The sequence below is a fragment of the Lepidothrix coronata genome, unplaced genomic scaffold, assembly GCF_001604755.1.
Source record: "Lepidothrix coronata isolate B3197 unplaced genomic scaffold, Lepidothrix_coronata-1.0 Scaffold24, whole genome shotgun sequence".
Classification (NCBI taxonomy): Eukaryota; Metazoa; Chordata; class Aves; order Passeriformes; family Pipridae; genus Lepidothrix; species Lepidothrix coronata.
The window spans coordinates 7126959-7148424 of record NW_016690204.1 but is presented as its reverse complement, the minus strand read 5'-3'; the positions used below and the strand labels follow the sequence as shown (position 1 = coordinate 7148424).

The 21466-nt window shown below is 40.3% G+C and overlaps 1 protein-coding gene across 1 annotated transcript in view; it reads left to right on the top strand.

Annotated features, from left to right (window-relative positions):
* The window catches only part of SHISA9 (shisa family member 9), a 173490-nt gene extending 152609 nt beyond the window's left edge, over positions 1–20881 (top strand). Inside the window, exon 4 of the mRNA XM_017808996.1 lies at positions 18200–20881. Within this exon, the coding sequence (XP_017664485.1) occupies positions 18200–18570 (371 nt within the window). The 3' untranslated portion in view covers positions 18571–20881. The remainder of the gene's footprint in view (positions 1–18199) is intronic.
* Positions 20882–21466: the final 585 nt, after the last annotated feature.

Below are 21466 nucleotides of genomic sequence, written 5' to 3'. Positions count from 1 at the left end.
TTTATCACCTTATATTTCAGGCCCCTTCCAGACAATAATACTGTCTATACATTAAAAACTGGGGGGATCTATTCATAGCTTCACACTAACCCTTGCTTAGCTCACACATATGGATGTTAACATCGTTTTCCCATACATTTAGAGCAATGTCACACTGCCTATTTTCAGAGATATTTATCTCAGAAAAACAGCAGAACAGCTGAGAACATTCTGATTTAAGAATCTAGTATTCATCACACCAGAAAAACTTTTCAGCACAAACTGACTTTGCGTTATCTGCATTTCAGGGTAGCAGAACTCTAATGAAATGTACATCAAAGTCCCATCTCAAATAGTTCAGTTTTGCTTTAGAGCTTCTCAGTTGTGTTCCTTACAAGTGCCATTTTGAAATCTATTTATAAAAACAAGGGTTAATAGCTTTCTTCTGAATTTTGAATACTGAGTAGCTTTACAATTCCCTCTTCAAAAGGTGGTTCTGTGTAATGATGTGGTGATTATCACAGATTTATGCGCTGATATCAGGCTGCTTTTTCAGATGTCAATTTAGGTCAAGCCAATCATCAAAGCTAAAAGGTACTTAAGCATAATAAAATGAGAGATGAAACACCGTAAGAAACTTCTCTCATCTGCCCAAGAGCCACTGAATGTACCTTTTAAAAAAAAATTACTAAATTAGAACCTAGATATTTCTTGTGTGTCTGAGGACAGGTTTTAAAACAGCTAGATTATAACCACACAGTTAAATGAACCCTGAAAGATTGTGCACTTCAGCTTCAGAAGTTGTATAATGCCTCTCAGAATCTTAGACTGAATTAAACATAACTTTCAGGGACATTTTCTTCCAAGAGGATTGTACCATTTTCCCATGCTTTCTCCCTATCCTTCCTATCCCCTCTCTCTTTTTTTCCCCATAGATCTGCCAGTCTCAGACCCCATTAGCCAAGTTTTAGATGCAGGTGAGTTCTCACAAGTACAAAAGTGCTGCATCCAAACTTTTCAGCAGAAAACAATAGAGATTTTGAAACTGTTATACATTTGTACCTTCTGTCTGGACACATGGAACAAGAATTAAACACACTCAGTTTTCAACCATTTTCAGACTCTTGAGTCCACAGTTCCTCCCAAGAGTAGCTCTTGAGTACATCCCAAGATCACAAAGGGGTTTTTCCACGATGCCAGCCAGGCCTGGGTCTGTGACCCCACTGACATCAAGCAATGCAGACTGCACATGGCAGAGTTCAGACTGGCTTTATGAGAGCTCTGAGAGGAAATAGGACCTGGCCTACATCAAGCCCACCAATACAAATTGAAGCTGACAACATCTTTTGAACAGACAGACATCAACTGAGTCTGCCCTGGTCGGGTATTTGTGTCACAGGGTGAAGGCACTTTTTACCTGCTCACATTCAGAGTCATATTCATGGAATCCCCAGAGCAGCTCAACGAGTGTGTGTAGTCCTGTTCCCTTTGCATTCATTGACAGTGGCTTGAGGGTGTATTCATTTGTCACAACAGAAATTTATAAGGGATTTGTTCTATATTTCCCCATCCGTTTGAGGCAAACCATATTCCTTTAAGTGCCCCTTACTCTGCACGAGCCCATTGTTTGGGTGTAGTCCACTGTGCTTAACCCTTGTCTTTAATGGGAGGCTGGGGTGGAGGAAGAAGCACTGCTGCTGCTTTGTAGCAACTGTAGCTGTGGTACATTAACATCACTCATCAGAATGTGGCCATAAGTGGTAAGAAGTTTAGATAACTGAAAAAGTGAAGCTTTACCAGAGGCAGTTTTAAATTAATTTCTACACAGCTGCTTTCCTCTGAACTACAGATGTCCTAAAAATTTGGCTAATTTTAGAAGTGAGCTACTCATTCCTCAGTGACTGACTGCTGTGAAAATTCACTTCACGGAAAAGTAGCGAGTCACAGTAATCTCTGTTTTGATCATCTTCAGGACCTTGATCAAATTCAGTGAGGATTCAAGTGCTTGTGGAAACAAGAGGCAACAGTGCCCTTGCTCTTAATTTGCACTGTGTTACTGAATAAGAGTGACCCATACTTTGGTGGTGAGGCCAAGTTGATCCCTGTTTTAAAGCTACACCCCGGCCTCCAAAGGATACAACTTAGCAGAGTGCAGCTGGAATTTGGACTGTTCATGCATGTGTGCAGTGCAACATGGCAAGTGCAGAGTGTCTGATTCAGCACAACAGGGGAGAAAAGAGTAGAAAAGGTCAATGTGGATGCATTTTATTTAAAAATACAAATACTTTTCTGTGAGTGAGTTCCAACTGCACAGCCAAACCCTTATACAGTCAATGGAAGAGGATGTTTTCCTCATTTCTTGTTAGGAGTTTCTTTATTTGTTGTAGCCTCCAGAACTCCTTAAGGACTGGCCATGGCTGCTGACCAAATTCACCTTTTCCCCTTGCTGTCTGCTGGCATTTACATCTCTGAATGATGTGAGGACATTCTATGCCTATTTTATATTCTCAGATGAGTCCTTGGAGCACAACAAGGTAACAATGACCAGAGATCTGCCTGATGGTTTCCTCACTGCACTAGAATTTTGCTCTCCTTCTGCCTTGGCACATAAACCACAGAGCAGTAATGAGCAGAAGGCAGAGGATCACTTGGAAATGAGGAGAGCAACACACATTTCCTGAATGAACAGATAAGAAGTCTATCACTCAGCATCTCTGACTATCTAACTGACTGACCTGACTTATTGATAGGTGCACTCTCTTCATCCATTATTTTTCCATTTTCGAGCCACTGAATCTCTTGTCAACAGTGCCAAATTTTTCCTACCAAAGAATTTGAGAGACTATCTGAGTGAAAAGGGTTAACAAGCTCCAAGAGCAGTCCCAGAAAAATGGTCACTGAATGTTGTGTGGCCATAAACACCCAGCATTCAGATATTTTGATTTTTTGGTCACCTGAGACAACATGATCCTCATTTCCTTCAGTGCTTTTGCATTTTTTGATTATTTATGTGAAAAGTGCAGAAAGAGGTTTTTCTGCATAAATTATTCTTGCTTCCAGTTCATCAACCATGTTTTTACTCCATGCTTAGATGGTTATTGCTCATTTAAGCAACACTGACATGCCTAAAGCTACAAGTGGATGGAGATCTTGTAGCTGAACACCTTCATGAAATTCAAGTCCCAGGACATACAAAGGTAGCTCATCACAAATTTTTATGCACATCATTTGGACATTCATTTGGAAAGCATGAACAATCCAACTCCAAATTCCACTCTGCTAAACTATAAGAGTTTTAGCCCATCCTGTTGCTTAATAAGAGTTTCCTCAAGCTCAAACTGGCCTCATTATCCTGAGGTATTAGTTCTATTTATTCAGTCTCACTGTTCTGTGAGCCTAGCTCAGTAACAGTTAATTTTCTTTCCTTAATTTTCACTTCCAGGGAGTGCAAAGGTACAAACTGTCTTTAGAATTTCTTGCAGAAATTAAAAAATATCCCAAACCAAACTCCTAAATCCCTGGGAAAATGGTCACTCAGCTACTGGAGAGGTGCACAGACATGCAAGTAAAAGCTTTGAATACAAGTATTTATACAGTTTAACGTGATTTTATATTTCTTCCATAAACTTTCTTCTTCCCTTCTCACACACACACACACAAACCTTTGATGAATTGACTGGACATGACTATGCCAAAAAAAAAAATACAATAGATAGAATTCCTCCCTGAAACACGGACCTGGAAAGCCTTCCCTGATGCTGGGATTTGTTAGACTCCTGTGGGATTAAATCAGATCTAAGTGATTGGATATAGTGAGGCTAGAAGGAGAATATAATTGGCAGCAGACCCACCGTCACATCTCTGAGTCTACAGCTCCCAGCATTTCTTGGAGCTGCACAGGTTTCTTTGATCCCAAAGGAAACATTAGACAGTGCTCCAGCTCTGCTTGCAGTTGCAAAACTGCAAACTGAGATTCTGCAAATATGACACTCAAAGAATAAATATCTCCTGGTTAGGTCCCTGCAGAAAATCGTGTGGCCATAAGTGTGCCAGTGCACAAGGCAGCTTCTTCCTCAAAAAGGGGGAGCACGGGAGAAAACTGCCCTGGTTGTGTGTCCTTCCACACACAGAAGGATCCTCACCACCAAGTTAGCTCTGGGCTGTTATCTTTGAAGCATCCTCCTGTCTGATGGGACGTTTGTTACTGCCTTTTCTTAAGATTCAGACCTTCTCTTTCCATGGAAATGACAGGAAGTCTATGCTGATTCAAGATCTACCTTTTGAGAATAGAAGTGACTTCACAACAATCTCCTAAGGATCTGATACCCAACTCATCACAAGATGAGATTCTGTACCATTCTCTGTACTTCACTGAGCTCTGGGCTGGAAAGAAACACTGTATTTGGAAAAATGGAAAGACACAACACACCTGCCCATGCATTCATGGGGGTTGATACAGTCCACTTTCAGAAAAAGTAGAACTACAGAATTAGTGGATGCAATATGTTTGTATTATTTTACTTTCCTATACCAACCACACTGTTACACTGATAGGTAAATATTCATCTTTCTTTGGAAGGCTTAAAAAGGAACTGTGTTTTCATTTCAAAGAGTAAGAAATTTTCCGTTACTACTTCCATGAGCAGTTACAACAAAGACGGATCAAAAGAAATTTGGGACATGGGAGTAGCTCCCTGGATTTAACACCACAAAAACCTGCCAGAGAAGTACAGTTTCATGCATCATTTGTAAGATCCAGAGGGCGATTCAGTTAATGATTTCATCCATCTGGAGGTATGTTCAGTGTCATGAATAATGCCAGACTAGGCGATCTGCCCAATTCCACACTGGAATTCCAGATCTGTCTCAAGGAAGTACAATATGAAAGCTTGGTGTCTTCTTATTATTATTTACTTAGCCCAGCGTGGTTGGAGAATTTGAAGCTTTTGAGTGTTCATTTGTTAAGAGAATCTTTCATATTTTAATCCTTGCCTCTCCTTCAGGCACAGGAGCAAAGCCAAGCAGCACTCACTGTACCAATCCCCCTCCTAGATGAAGTGCATCACTTGTTTCATCCATGTCTTCTGCTGAGACCACCAAACTTCAAATCCTGCCCAGAGCATTCAGATGGAATTTCAAGACCTTTTCTTGCTTCCACTAAATAATTTAATTGTTACCTCTGTCATTTGCCCAACTGGCTTTAATACCCACAGGCACTTCGTCATAGGCAAATTAAAAATGCTTGGGGAGTCCCGATCAAAATATTTGCCTATTTTATCATCCAGCACACTCATTCCTTCTTCCAGTGAGGTGCCCATATTTTAATTATAAATATGTTGTTTGTGCAAAGCCTCAGCGTCTTGAGCAAAATCATCTGCTTTGCTGACAATCTTTTTCAGCCTTTTAAAAAACAACATTTTACTGTAAAAACAGGGAGCTATTCTTTCTAAGGCTGGGGAATTGTGCTGTAAGGAGTCAGACATCTCAGCAGCCATTGCCCAAGCCATCCTCTAGCAAACAGATGGACCTGTGAAAAGGGAACTTTAGGGATATGTTGCTCTTGGCAGAAGCTACATCTAAGCTGCTGGAAGAAACTGCAAATAGCCCTTCTTTTACAAAAAGCAGTTTTAACACCAAAATAAGATGCCCTTGAACATTACCATCCATATTGTCTCATTTCTTAGACTTGAACAACACAGTGAACTTGTGAAAGAAAGGAAATCTGATCTTCAGGTCCCTTTAGTTTATGTTTATCTCAGAATTTTTATTTTTGTTGGACTGACATCTAGTGAATTTGGTTTTGTCTGAATTTGCTCTACTACCTGGTTATATGGTGGTCAAAGAATATTCATAACAATGTATTAAATTCTTAACCTATTTTTCATGCCAAAATTGCAAATTTAAATCTGTGCATTCTAATTCTTGTTCTTGAAATTAATATTCTTTCCACCCACACTCCCTACAGTGGTTTCCCTGCAACAGAGAAACAGCCATTTTTTCGTGTTATCAGCATGTATTTTAAAATAGAGAAAATTAAACCATAACCAAAATTCATAATCACTAATTCATAAAAGTTCAGCTTATAAACACTACTCCACAATCCACCAGTGAGAGAACTCACACCCTCCCACTAAAAATTAGGCTGTTTCTCTGGGAACTAGTTGATTTTTAAAAATCCTTATTATGTGACAGTGAAGCAAAACGAAACGAAAAGTTATTTTCTCCTTTCTAAATGACACAATGGAGGAATCTAACATAACGATACCATGAGCCCAGCTGAGCACTAGGGAATGAAGGCTTTCAGGGTTTTTACTTTCTTTTGCTTGTCTCTTGCCTTTGGAGACTGGAGCCTTCAGAGGTCACCAGCTCCCAGTAACCAGGCTTGTTTCCATCTGTTGGGATCAGCGACGGCACAGGAAGAAAACAAGTAAATCCAAATCAAGCACAGATCATTCCAGCCTGTTTCTATGAAATGCTGATGAATTATGCATGAGGGTTTTTTTACACATTAAGAGATGTAAAGACACGAGTGAGCGAAACTTTGTGCTTAGGCAATAAAAGTGAACCACTGAAAACAAGGCTCAGCTCGCGGGAAGACCAAGTCTAACAATGTTAAGCGTTTTCATTTGCATCCCTTCTTAAACATCCTTCTCTGCAACTGCTTGAGTTTGCAATATAAACATGCCTCTATATATAAACCTACTTCTCACTCTGCAATGCAAGTTTTATAGCAATTATTTAAGTGTAGAGGTTGATCATAAAGATACGAAAACAATGGTGAACACTTGCAGAAAACCAGCAACGCCACAGGATCCCAACTGAAGTCAGGATTTACTCTCAAGTGTGGCTTTTACAGTTCCCACCACGGAGCCTCCACATTGCACTGGCTGTTCTGAACATCCTCCACTCGTTTTTCCTTCCACACTATTAGCTTTGTAGGTGATTTATGGCAAGATTTTTGCAGTAGGAGTTTCATACATGTGCTCAACATGTGATATTCTGCAAGAGGTTCTCAGAGGTGCCAAATGATCAAACCTCACAACTTTACTGGTGACAGAACCCCCCTCCCCCAAAAGATGTTTTTCAAAAAATTAACAGGGATTTTGAGAATCTGTCTGGAGTTCCTCATCATTTTTAAATTCCTGCTATGTTTCAAACTCAGCACATAGAAGTAAAGTTCTAAATGATTTAAAAGTGTCCACTTTGAATGATTTTGGTGGAAAAATAAGTCTTGTAAGTAAATCACGAGTTACTGTAAATGAAAAGCTTTTATTTATTAAGTAGTCATTTAAGAAGAAACTATTCTAAAGTAAAAGGTTATAGTGATTGATTCAGGGTTTCTTCTTTTGAAAATCAAAAGGTAGAAAGGAAAAGCAGCTTTTTAAGGGGGTGCTTTGATTTAAGTTTTCCCAAGAATTGACCAAAGAATAACAAAGTACAATTCTGAAATCCCACTACTGCCAGTATGTTTAATTTAGGAATTTTGGGGTTGAGAAGCAAACTCAATGAGAAACAGGCTTAAATTCTTATACTCCTACTTTTCCTACAGTTCTACTGCTTCATATTTGGCTTATTTTTGTATGAAAATATTATTTGTTCCAGTATGTCAGAATCTGCCTCCATGAGGACAACAGAGCTTTAAACTATTTCAGTCAGATCTGTTGCATTGACAGTGTCTGGGACAGGAACATTCAGGTTTGCCTGGGCCATTTTCAGCAGGTATGAAGATCACTTTGTTGCAAGTCAATTTTGCTTAAGTAAACAATTAATACGCTTGGTTTGGATTGTCACCAAATTCCAAAACTCAGAAGGTTTAATACTTTCAGCTCTCCACATGGATATATGTCAACAGCAGAGTGGGATGTTCTCCAGGATTACTCATGAGAACTAGTAAGACAACTGATAGGAATGAATCCCTCATTAAGAATATAATATAAATAGCAGCAGTTATCTGTCTGCTACTTTGGGTCTGCAAAGGGGGTTCTAAAGACAGTAAATGTGTTTGAAAGAACCCACACAGACAAAAGTCCCAGAGACCATTGCTTTACTCCTCCACACTTACACTGTAATAACAAAGGGCTCGAGGCACGGAGCAAAGAAGAGCAGTAACATGATTTGTAATGCACACAGGTCATTGCTGCCAGAGTCCTTCTCTAACAGCTTGTTTGAAGAAGGATAAGGGGAAAAGAGAAGCTGAAAAAAAGTACATCTGATATGGAGTAGCTATAATACTACAGCATCAAAGATATTCAGAAAAATATCAGCTGGTCTCATTCTAAAGGCAATATGAAGTACAACAGGCAATTTTGGTAGTGGGAAAGTCTGTAAAGCTTTCCAGGCTATGGAAGGTGCTCCTGTGAAAATCAGCAAGGGCCCTGTTCCAGTGGGGGAGCTGCAGCTCAGCACTGCTGGCTCTCATTTCCACAAGCGATGGTTGTGATTGCAATTCCTGGGAAAAAGAGCAGAGGTAGGAGCTGTACACTCTGCTGTGGCAAAGTCCTGTGTGTGTGCACTATTAAATATTCATTGAAATGAGCCTCAGTCCCCGTTCTGCCTGGGCTGGCTGTCACTCACAGGGGCTCTGGCTTTCAGCAGAGGCTATCAGAGGGCTCTGTTCAGAGCAGGCAGTGCTGCTGCTTTGCTGTGAGTTTGCCCAACATGCATGAAAGCCACAGGAAACTCATTTCCTTCTGACACTGCAGGTTTGGGAATTGCCAGGGAACACCAGTTCTTTTCAGTTTGACACGTCTCTAGTTTGGGAACCTCTGGCAACTGTTCACAAGACTTTAATAATATAAATGTCATGGAGTCTAAAAGGAGGAGACAGGAAGAGGAGAAAGAGAGAAGAAAAAAACAGACCTGAATGTGTGCAAGTACAGCTATGGAATACAGCACTGAATACGTGGAAGTGCAGCTATGGAATATAGCACTGAGTATGTACAAGTACAGCTTTGGAATTACAAACTTTTTTTTTTCTCCTGGCAAAAAGACTAGACAATGATAACTTTGTAATAGAAACAACTCACGCCACAACTATTTTGGAAAAAAAAAATCAACTTCAATCCAGAACAATTGCTAAAAATTCTTTTAAATTATAGCAGTTAAGAAACAGATCAAATAAAAATAAATTATGCAAAAAGATAGCTATTATATCACTGGGATTTTTTTTTACTTCAACCAGTAGAGTTCAAAAATCCTTTAGACCTCTCTTCATATTCAGAAATAATAGTGTAAATCTAGTATGATGCCAGTTGAAAGACAGAAAAACGCAGGATTATTTCAGCACTAAAAGCACATCCTAATTACACATTCAGAAACCTGAATTGGGTCTTCTGAGTCCTCAAAGAGCTTCCCATGGCATCACAACCAGTATTTGTAGGTGATTTATAGCTGATTCAGACACACATTTAAGAGCTATAACCAACAGTATACTAAAAGAAACAAAACCATCTGATAAAAAGTATTGAGACTGAAAATGGAATTCAGCACACAGAAGAATGCCAACAGCAATGTGTGAAAAAAAATGAAATTAGGTCCATGCTAAGAACAGTTATTACAAATAAACGTGGTCAGGAATATAACAGCCTTCTCAGTCAGCGTTAAGTAAGATGGATTGGCACCTCAAGGAGAAACAAACCCGCATTTTTAGATGCTAAATCCCACTGCAGAGTGGAGTGTTTCTGTGAGGTGACCCACATAGCAGCCCGTGTGCAGCCTGCCAGGCCAGTCCACCTGCTCTGCTCCATCCCAGGAGCCAGGCTGTGCGTGCTGCTGGAATGGCTCTGCCTGCACGGGCAGGGCCTCTCAGTGCACATGGCTGCACACTCTGCACACAAGTGCAGAAGGAAGTCGTGCCCCTGGAGTGCTCAGGGAGCTCTGCCCTCAAACACTCTGAGGGTGCCCCAAATGCAGAAGGAAGTCGTGCCCCTGGAGTGCTCAGGGAGCTCTGCCCTCAAACACTCTGAGGGTGCCCCAAATGCAGAAGGAAGTCGTGCCCCTGGAGGGGTCAGGGAGCTCTGCCCTCAAACACTCTGAGGGTGCCCCAAATGCAGAAGGAAGTCGTGCCCCTGGAGGGGTCAGGGAGCTCTGCCCTCAAACACTCTGAGGGTGCTCCCCGGCCAAACAGGTTACAAACAGTTTCACCGTCTTGTTGAGGTGTGAGAGCGCTGCTGCAAACTCTGCACACAACCAGATTCATCCCAACTGATGTGCTTGAGAAGCATTAAAAACCAGGCAGTGAAAAAGCAAGCAAGATTACCCCAGGAAGAAGTGGAAGAAGCCTTTTAAGCAAATCTCCTAAGTGTTAACCTCTTTGGCTTCGGACAGCACTGGTAGAAAGCAAACCAAACCCTCCTTTCCTATAATCAGTTTATGCTGCAGTCATGCTTTATTCACGAGTTAAGCATGACAGCATGGCTTCTTGGATAGTTCCTGTTTCAAAAGGCAAGTTTTCTTACCATGTATAAGGTTTCCAGTAAAACTCAAACTGATAAATGTGCTTAAATGAGATAAAACGAAATAAATATTCCACAGTAGAAATTTTTATACTTATTTGCCATCGTGGATGCCATGAAAGCCATGAGCTTAGAGGCCTTTAGGAAAAAAAATAATGACAAAAAAAGATTTACAGTTACAGGACAGCCACTGAGTGCATTTGCAAAGAAAATCAGAGATTTAAATACATAATTCTCTTATACTTCTTTTACAATTTCATTCCTTGGATCAAGAATAGAACTGGCAGTCTTACTTCCTTCTCAAGTTTATCATTCATTGCACAATACTGAACCAGTAGTTTACCACACTGACGTTTAAATTTAAAACGTTAAATCACTCCAGAATACAACAAAGTAGTGTGATCTTTGTCTATCCACATGCAACAGATTTCAGGTTTCCTGAAAATATTTACAATTCTAATGTTAATTAAACATGATGTAGCCACCATTTGCTTCCAGGTGACAGGACCTATTGATTTTGGTTGGTCAGAAAAACTTTATTTTTCCTAAACTGGTTAGACTCCAGTATTCTGCATGCCACTGGTCTCTCTATCAGGTAGAACGTGTGTGTGCCTGGAGCATTTTGATCAAAACCAAATCACAATATCACTGCAGCACTTTGCAAAACTGAATCATAAATATTGCAATTTAATACTATGTAAATCAATGCAGTCAATATACAAAGCCCAACTTGAAAAATCTGTTTACATGTCCAAGGAGAAACCTGCCTAAACTTACACAGTAAATAAACACTTGGAAAAAGGAAAAAAAAAATAGACTTTGCAGTGCTGTGCTTTTTGGCATGCTGTCAGACAAGGCTTCTGCTCACAGACATGTGGCTACTCTGGCATTCCAGGGAATGATAACCCTGCATATGAGGAGCCACACAGGAGGTCTGATGCCTGAGGAGTTAATCAAAATCTGTCTCGGTGTTCCCAGCCAAGCAGCAGATTTCACTGTAGTGGTTAAAGAGAACATTGCTGAGACTGGAGGCTTTCCTTACCAAGCCTAATTACATTCCAATTCTAAACCATTCCTAATACATCTCAGAACCCAGAAATATTCTGGCCTCTTCAGTCTTTCAGAAACCATCATGAAAATAATCGCTAGAAGAAAAGAGATGTTTGGGCCTACATATTTATCTTTCTTCGTGTCTCATATCGTGAAAGAATTTTATTTCACTGGGAAAATAAATGTAGTCTTGTGTCTGGAGGTGGACAAGCTCTTTTCAAACAATGCCTGCAGAAAAAAAGGTTGATATGGAATGTCTTTTCGTGCTTGGTCTCTCTCCAGATCACTGTAAGAAATGAGTAAATAAATGAAGTGCTAAAGGGGGCCAGGAGAGGAATAACACAGAGCCACAAAAAGTAGGTTCTACACAATTTATGAAAGTAATTTATGGGAGGTTCTATGCATTATGTATTTTTCTTTACCTCTGTCAGTAATAGGGAATAAAAACCATAGAAAAAAATCCAAAGACATAAAATATTGTCTTCCTTTTCAGAATGTCTTAAATAAAGGCAAAATGGTATTAGAACTTCTGGGAGAAGAAAGCCAAATATTTAGGATAGAAATCAATGCATTGCAGGCCACAGCCTGAATTCTGAATTTTCAGAAATCAATATAAGAATGGAGAAGGAGGGCTGCAAAAATGATTTTAAAGGCCCTTTGCCCTTTCTTAGAATTTAGTATGGTTTAAAATTGCTCCACCTTGTACACACACAGTTGCCACCCCAGTGCCTGTGAGAGGAGAACAACTAGTGACCCACCATGGAGTAGCTCCACTCCTTCCTGTTGGCCACAGACACCTGTCACATCATCCTGCCCACTGCTGGCATTACAAAAACACAATCACATGTGCCTGAATCATCCAGATGTGTTCTGTTTGCCAACAGACTTCATGTTATGCAAAGCAAATTCTTCTGTGGTCCGTGGTGGTTGGTGAACCCCCTAATTCAAATGACAGGTCATTAGTTCTTTGTTTTACTGTATGGAACACACTTTTGCATTAATTCATTGGATTCAGTTCATACCTGGGCACAGTTAATATGAACTCTGTCCTTGTTATTTTTTCCCCTCAGCCAAGAATAAAGTTGTGCTAGTTTACAAATGATACTTCTTTGATTTTCAGATAAAACCCTGCAAGAACTCTCACATAGAGTTGGTTTATACCTTGGAAGCCTTTGAACATATTGTCTTAGATGCCAGCTTGGAAAGGCAAATGAATAAGCAATCACACATTCAGACAGGATAAACAGCACCACCAAAGGCAGCATCCTAATATTTCCCTGGGCAAATTTCTCGTGTTGTCTCTGAGTCAGGATTCATTACCCTTTTGTCTTTCCTTGAGTTTTCACTTTCATTACTTAGAGAAATGTAAGGTTCCCATAGCTTCAGGTAACTACACCCACGTCTCAGCAAACTCAGAGCTGTAGAAGTAAAACCTTGTTATAAACTGTTAAATATTACATGGGGACAGCCTCAGTGTTACACAGAAAACATCCACACACCGGCAGTCAGTGGGGTTTAGCTGTTATCTGGGGTGTCATTGTACCAGTTTCATTGCTGTCCTGTCCCCCAGCACTTTCCATTGGCTTGCTTTCTGCATCTCTAGCCCTTATTTGAAATACTGTCTCTTTCTGGCTGGAATAAAGCTCTGCATTTCACAAAGTACTTCTTAAAATATGTTCAGATAAAAAACAATTCTTGAAACATCTATTGAGAGATAGTGTTCCCTATGTATTTTTGTATCTTCTGACTGTGACTCTAAGCTCTCACTGAAGTTTGTGTTTGGGTTTTTGTTTTAGTTTTTTAATGTCTTTAGAGCTTTTATAAGGAGCTCACTCCTTTGTGGATTCTCTTCTCTCACTTCAGAGACTTCTTCCCACTCCCAGGTGCCTACTATCACAAAAGCTGTGGGACAGAATTGTCTTTGAGGAGACCGTATTTCTCCAATAGCTGTGAGACGTGGTGCAAGCATTCAGAGCCATTTTATGGACACACAAAGATAAGAGCATTGTCAATGAGGAAGAGAGTTAAAAACCCTGCAATATTTTACAAGAAAAAGAAAGCATTGCACAATGCTAATGCATGTCTACCTGACTCTGTGCCACAAGTGGTTACACGGTGACCCCGAAGATTACTTAAGTTGGGGATCAGAACAACAGCTTTAGGATCTCCTCACAGTACAGATAACTCAGATAAGCACACTAATTCTGGCCCTGTGGCAGCTACAAGAGGTTTTGCCACCGGTATTCAAGAAAACATTTCTTTCTAGTCACTTCATCTAAATGAATCTAAAGTCAGTGTGGTTTTCCTGGGAATTTCCATGATCTTGCTATCCCAAGGAGCTTGGTAGCCATCTCCTTTCAAAATCAAAATTCAAGGAAAAAGGCAAGGGTCCCAGTCTGAGACATTTGACCCCAGTACCAGCAAAGTCAAGGTCAGAATAAGACCTGGTCACTCTCTCTAAGGCATTGCTGGTTTCATACGAGCAAGGAGTGGAGTGACCTGCCTTTGGGATGGTGAGCTCACGGTTGTACAACTGCTCTGAGGGGGATCCAAATCTGAATTCCCTCCCCAGTAAGATGCATCTCAGCTTCTGCTGAGATGGTCCCCACCCAGATTCACATCCTGATGAACTTGCACTGTGAAGAAGAAGAAAGATTTACTAGTCAAGAAAGACAAAGGAACAGAAAGCATCTCTTCAGCTTAATAGTTGAAGTATTCAATTGGGAAGGTGAAGTCCTGCTTTTGATCCTGACACTATGTCTGTATTTTCTCAGTTACTCATTTCATGAACAACAGAAACAAATGCCCAAGTTCTCTCTCCTCCCAGGCACATGCTTTAAGTTGGAAAAAATTCATATTTCAACATTTTTTTCAGATGAACAGCTACAAAAGTAACAAAAATTGTGGGTGCATTATCTTAAAGTAAAAACCTCAAAGAAATATTGAAAGTGAGAACATTTTTATCATTAGCTACCAGGAGGAAGGGACACAAATAATAATGCTCTGAATTAAGGCCTTTCTTCTACTATTGTTTATTTGGCAAATGTTGCAATTCTAGTTCTTCACTCCTTTTGCAAACACAAGTGATATCTATAAATACTTTTTACTGATCAACAAACAGAAGCCAATGCAAAAGGCACTTCTATAGCACCTTTCCTCCAAAATCTCACTGTACTCTACAAATAGCAATTCAACCTCATAACACAACAACCTCCTCCCATGTGCTAACAGCTCCTTTTACAGCAGGTGAAACCAAGGCAGAGGGAGGTTGAGTCATGTACCTAAGGTCACGTAACAAATGCATCCTCTAACTCCAAAACATCTCTTTGGATGTTTAAAGTCCATGAAATATTTATAGGGTCTGCTTAAGAAGAAAAACAAACTCCCTCAGATTCACAGTTGATTTTTAAAGTAGTTGGCATCAGGATACTATTATTATACTTTTCTTGGTAAAACATTTGTTACAACACCATGCTCAATATTACTCTTCTGAATATTTTGTGCTTTGAAAATGAGAAGTAAAAAAACCTGTTTCTGCACTAGTAGCATCAGGTCCCTCACACTGAGGCACAGCACACTGCTATTATAAAACCTGGGATGTGGTCAGGATGGAAGAATGAGACTGCTATAAGACTTGCCAAAAGCCCTTTGGAACAACTCAACAATTTAGTTTGATCAATGCTGGTTTTGCTACAGTGGTATTGTCCCCCATTTATGTGCAAGCTGAACGAAAACAGTTTTGGGGAGGCTAAAACTTTAGACAGAGGTTGGCTTCCACTGCTAGCATTGCCTGGGCAAATGTCCAATTCTCAGGCAAAACCCTGCAAACCATTATTTGATGAGGACAAACACAAAGAGCAGCTCTCCCACACTGGCACTGCCACATCAAACCCATGCAATCAGCCCTTGGTCATCTGTTTGCCACATTTCTGCTTGACTTTGCTGATGAGGATTTCCAGATCCAATCCTGGCGTGTTCTCTTCAGCCTGGTTTGCAGACAATAGTTGGGAAGTCCCCAGAAAGGGACTATATAGTCCCTAGGGGCTATATTAGTTAAAATAACTTTAATGTACCCACATTTACAGAATTAATCATTTCACTTTCTTTATGATCTTCCATAAGAAACAAAGAGTTGAAAATTTTACATAATAACATAGCAATATACACAAGAGCAAAATTAATTTAGATGTGTCACAGGCACAGCCCTTGTGAGGCTGATTTTTTCCTCCCTTGGTTTTACCAGTGGGGGTGTTCTTTACATGCAGCAGTAACACAATTGTCTCTTCTGCAGGACATCAGCCTTGATGTGACTGGGGATCTGAGTACCATGTCTAATGCAAGGACCAAAATTCAGAGACCCAGAACCATTGCTGGCAATGAGAAAAGGTCCAGGGGAGGAAAAATAAAAAGAAACTGAGGAAGTGGCTTGAGCTTGTTTTGGCCTTTTTAATTTAGCCATGCAAATGAGGAAAACAGCACCAAAAAATCAGGCAATGCAAATATCTGCAATTTTTGGTCATTATTTACATAACTTAATCGCTACTGCTACTCTCTAAACAGAAGCCATTATTTACCTTGTAACTGATTAAAGATCTCGGCTGTGTAAGACAAACTGCTGCAGCATAACTAAGATAAAACTACAAATTAAAAGTACAAATTCACAAATTTAATCTTATGTGAGATTAGCTTGGCTTTTAATTTTTGTATGCAAATTAAGCTATCTAAATGAGAAACAGGCATACAAATGTATCTATATTAAAAGCTGGACATAATTAATTGTGCAGAATTTAAATTATATAAACTAGTGTGACTTTTCATACGTAGACAAAGTCTAAGTCATATGACAGAGAAATTTGCACCCCTAATCAGCTCACTGGCATGGCCTTTGATGTAAAAATATACAAAAATAAATACTTGTGTGAATATTCACAATGACTTTTCTGCAACCATTTTTCTCAATTATTGATAACAGATTAATGAGAAATTAGCAATGCAAACCCATTTCCCTCCCATTTTTATTCAACCTGTGGTTCTGTGGCATTCAGTGAATATTAACAAAGTGTTTAAAGCAGAACACACCTGTATGCCATAGAAAAACATTCACTCTACTATTAAAAAAGGAAACAGATGGAAGTGGGCAAAACACACAAAGCCCACCTTTACAACACAGCCAAGAGTAATTTCAGTTCACTGAAGAAGAAACACCTCTTTAATGACGAAATTAAGGATTTAAGAGCCAAGTCCAGTTGCACAGTCATCATACAAAAATTGTCATGAGATGATAAATAGCCCTTGCTTTTGGTAATACTCCTCCCTGTTGAGGGGCCAGGACAAGGAGGAGGCAGAACTGAAACCTGATCTTGAAGATTAATCTGGTGCTCATGGGAATTTCCCCTCCTTGCATAAGGATCTAGTTCAGAACTAGAGAGAAGGAGAAAATTCAAAGTGCAACAAAAGCCTCCTAGGAATACTGGGGAGAGAAAAAAAGAGGGAAGCTAAACAAAAAACAGTGCAGGGAATTTATAACCTACTCATGAAGGCAATAGCAGCTGAGCTGTACAGACAGCTACATGTACAAGACTTCTGCAGAGAAGCCTTACATGGCATAGCTTCAAGGAAAACGATGGATCTACCAGGGCACAGCAGAAGTCAAATCCAGGCTGACACAATCAGATATTCAAAGCACACCACTGCTGATTAACTCAGCACCGGGCGAGTCGATCTACGCATTTGGCACTATCTTAAATAAACATCTAAATTTTTCAAGGGCGAAAATAAACCCTCTTTACATAAAAGGCAAGATCTTAAAAAATGAAATTCAGTTAATCTCCCCTTAAACCCCTGAAACTCGGTCCCAAAACTGAAATGAGTTGCTGGACTGCTGCAGAATGCCTTAAGCTTCCTGAGCAGGGTTCATACTTTCAAGCAAGGCCAAACAAATGCCAGCAATAACAACAATCAAACTTGAGCAAACGCGTGCACTGGAAGACACTTGTCTAGGAAATTGCAGAGGGCAAAATCCTGATTTGAGAACTGCAATGCAGTATTTGTTGGCAGGGCTGTCGCTGTATTTCTCAGTGGCACTGACCCCAGAAAATGATGTCAGAACCTGGAATTTAGGATTTTCATGGTCTGTAAAATTACAGGGTAAATACCCAACCTTCAACATCCCAAAGTATTTTCAGCCTCATAAAGCATTAATGACCTTCCAAGCATTTATAAGAACAGATCCCATTCTTAATTTTGCCCTAAGGCATTATTCAACAAAAACGGGTCCCCCTCATCACACAGTACCAGACCTGAAACCTGGCTTGGTTAAACACCCACATGACCCTTTGCATTTAAAGGGATGTGCTCTCATACAACAATGCAACTCAAGATGCTGCAATGCTTCCAAGAAAGCCCGTGTACTCCTGTCCACTTCCCGAATTTCCTATGCCATAGGACCTATTCCCATAATGTAAACATCAGCACAGCCTGTGTGTTTTGGGGCAGAGACAGTCTTTTGTTACAGGGCAACGGGGTTTTGTCTGCATATATGAAAAGCCTTAATAATGGAGGGCTGGGGGGCGGCATGACTTTCTCCTCCTGATGTACCTGGAACTGTTCTGATCCGTAGATGGGATTGTGCATGACCTACTGTAAACTTTAACATTTTTATTGTGTCCAACTGATCTTTGGGGTTTTTTGTCTCTCCCCCTTCCCAACCCAAACAGCTGACAAAGTCAACGATGACTTCTACACCAAGCGCCGCCACCTGGCCGAGCTGGCTGCCAAGGGGAGCCTGCCCCTGCACCCCGTGCGCCTGGACGACGAGCGGGCGTACACCATCGACAGCGGGCTCACCAGGCAGAACGGGCAGAAATCCAGGCTGGGCAAGATACACACGCACCCGCTGGGCTACAATTCCCACTACAAGACCTGGGATCCCACCGACCACTCCCTGAGGCGGCAAGCGTACGCAAACAAGGGCAAGCACGGCATGGGAGACCCGACGTTAAGTGACCCGCTGACAACCCGGAGCCAGCACTACTTGGGCCCACAGCCATACTTCATAACCAACAGCAAGACAGAAGTAACTGTTTGAGTCTGTTTTCTTTCTTTTCTTTTTTCTTTTTTTTCTTTTTTTAATGAAATCCTTTAAAAACCACACGCAAATACACACACACACGACACAAACACTCAACCGGAAGGCAAAAAAAAGAAATTTAAAAATATAAAATTCAAAAAAAAAAAAAAGAAAAAAAAAAGAAAACGGAAGGAAGGAACTTCCACCTGGACACTCTTGGTATCCAGCCAAAAGTAGGCCGAAGAGTGGGTTAATACCATTCAGCAATACACACTGAAGGTTGAATTATAAACTCCATTTGTATTTCACAATGGAACACAAACCCTTGTGACTAAATTTTTTTACTTGAAACTAAAATCCATGATGAGAAGTAGCACAATCTAGAGAAACTTTATGTCTGCTTAAACATTTACACTATGTTCCTGCCTTGAGACAGAGGAAGAGAGAGAGAACAATATACTGTATTATATCATTTCAGAGAGGAATTTTGTACAAAACCTATTAATAATCCCTAGACCTGTGAAAAACCAAGAGCAAGCATCTTGGTACAATCCCTAACATCTATTATTGTACTTTCACACCATCCTATAGAGAACGCAAAAAAAATATATATACAATAAGGGACAAAGACACTTTCACAAGGAATTTATGAAGACTGTTATGATTAAGAGCATATGGGACCTTTGTGGCTGGTAGAGAATTCTGCAGGATGATAACAAACAGCAGAAGATTTCATTTCAGTTTACTTCGTTTGATTTGAAATTTTTGGGAACCTCCAAAATAAGAAGAGACATATCATATGACACAGAAAGCTGCTGGGGGAATAAGGGCATCAGAATATTCCCTCTCAGTCCTCCTGTTTTCGGGCAGATGGTAACAAGTCTCACTTTGCAGACTGTCAGGATTTTTTCTTCACCTAAATGTTTTGCCTATCTTCAACTGCTTCAGACTGAAACTAAGCGTGGGTGGTGCCTTTACTGTATTACTATTGTTCAATGACAGTCTTGTTCTTCAAAGTGACCCCTCTGTTCCTTTGAGCTATTTCCTCATGTTTGGCTAAGGATGACAAGGGTTCTGCCCTGCTCAGCCTCCCCTGTTTGTCCCAAAGGGAAACTGGACTACATCTCCATGCAGTGGTTGCACAGTCAAGACTATTTAGTTGGCCCCTTCATTTTCCCAATTTAAACTTTTTCCCTCTAGTCTCTCATTTTGTATTTGCTTTTAGCCATGGTAGTTCTTTGTAGTTCAACTAAATGTTCTATGGTATATTGTCTCTATCGTTTGGCTTTCTATAGTGGCGTTCCCTCTTGGTGGACTATTTGGTGGAAGAGTCTGATGGTCTTGCCTCAAACGTCAAAGAGATCTGGGTTTAAACTAAACAAACAATTGGACTCATGGTCTTGACTGTGGCTCTGATGAGCAGGATGCCTTGTTCGTATGAGTAAAACCACTCCTGAATTGGGCACTGGTAGTAAACTCACAGTCCTGGGCCTGTAAAAGCTTTGGCACATCCACAAAGAGACAGAGTTGGGATGGGATGGCAGGCAACACATTCAGTCTTTCACTTAAATTCCTGCCCTTCCTCCAAAACGAGTCATTTGGCTAAATCCTAACTAGCTGTCTTACTACAGTTGCATTCTCACCAGCTGTCAGTTCTTCAGGAGATTCGTTTTGGAAGAGCATGCAGGGAGGAGTAAGAACTGGTATGCTGTAAGAAGAATTGGAAGCGGCGTTTCTTACTGTATTCAACTGACTGTCAGTGCTTCTTCTTAGTCAAGGATGCAAGGGCTAAGAATTTGAAATCTGGTTAAATGGAGATACCCTTTTTTTAGCTATATTGAGATTGATTTGCATCCTGAGAGCACCGGTATCTCTCCACAAGTGTGCTGCTAAATTTTATGATCCTATGTTTTAAGACTATCAGAAGTGGACAAAGCCCACAAGACAAATACTTTGCACACAACCCAGATTCTCCACTATCTTACTTTTATTCCTTTAATCTTTATTGCCTTCACAACTGGCTGACTTAATTTGACCCTTTATGGAATGTTGCTGTTAATCCATATGCTTTAGATACACATTACAGCTGCACTCTAATTCACACAGGTTTCGTGTAACTTGAGCATATTTTACGTGGAAATATTTTAGTAACTGTATGTTCTGTAAGTAAACCCGTGTTAATACTTGTTAACTACAGAGTTTATGATACCAATAATACTTCCTACAATAAAATGTTTGTTTGTTTTTTAAGAATGTTTATTTGTAAACATATGTATTCACTATATTAATATGAATTTCTTACCTGGCAATAAAACTGATTCTAAGTGAATCCAACTTGCTGGCTCATTCCTAAACTTGTATCATTGGGCCAAATTTTGAGAATTAACTGAGGTTCTGGAGCTTCTCCCTGCAGCCAGTGGGGTTCACCTCAGCACAAATGAAGGTTTGCCGTTGTGAACAAGAGTTTCTTTGGAAAGCAGCTGCATGTTATATGTATTATATAGGAGCTGGATGATGTTTAAGGTCCCTTCCAGCCTTAACCATTGCATGATGCTGTGAGTGCCTGTTAAATGCAAAGTAACGTTATATACCCAAGGCATGCAAGCCTTGCAAAGCCTCCTGAGCCCTGCAAGCCTCCAAGCACCACACACATCTCTGTCACTTGGTCAGTTAACTACGGTTTTGAGGAACAAAAATAAAAAGATAAGTATGCACAGGGCCAGATCCAGATCCTCAGGAATACAGGGGAGTTTTGCAATAACTCTAAGGATTGCAACTGCCCAGATGGAGCAAATGGAACACTGGTGTATACTGCTTCAAAATGGCTGTATGGTCATTACAGAAGAACCTGGACACAACATCTGTGCACCAAGTCTGCTGGAACAAAAAGTCCTTTACAGGCTTTTAGTACTGC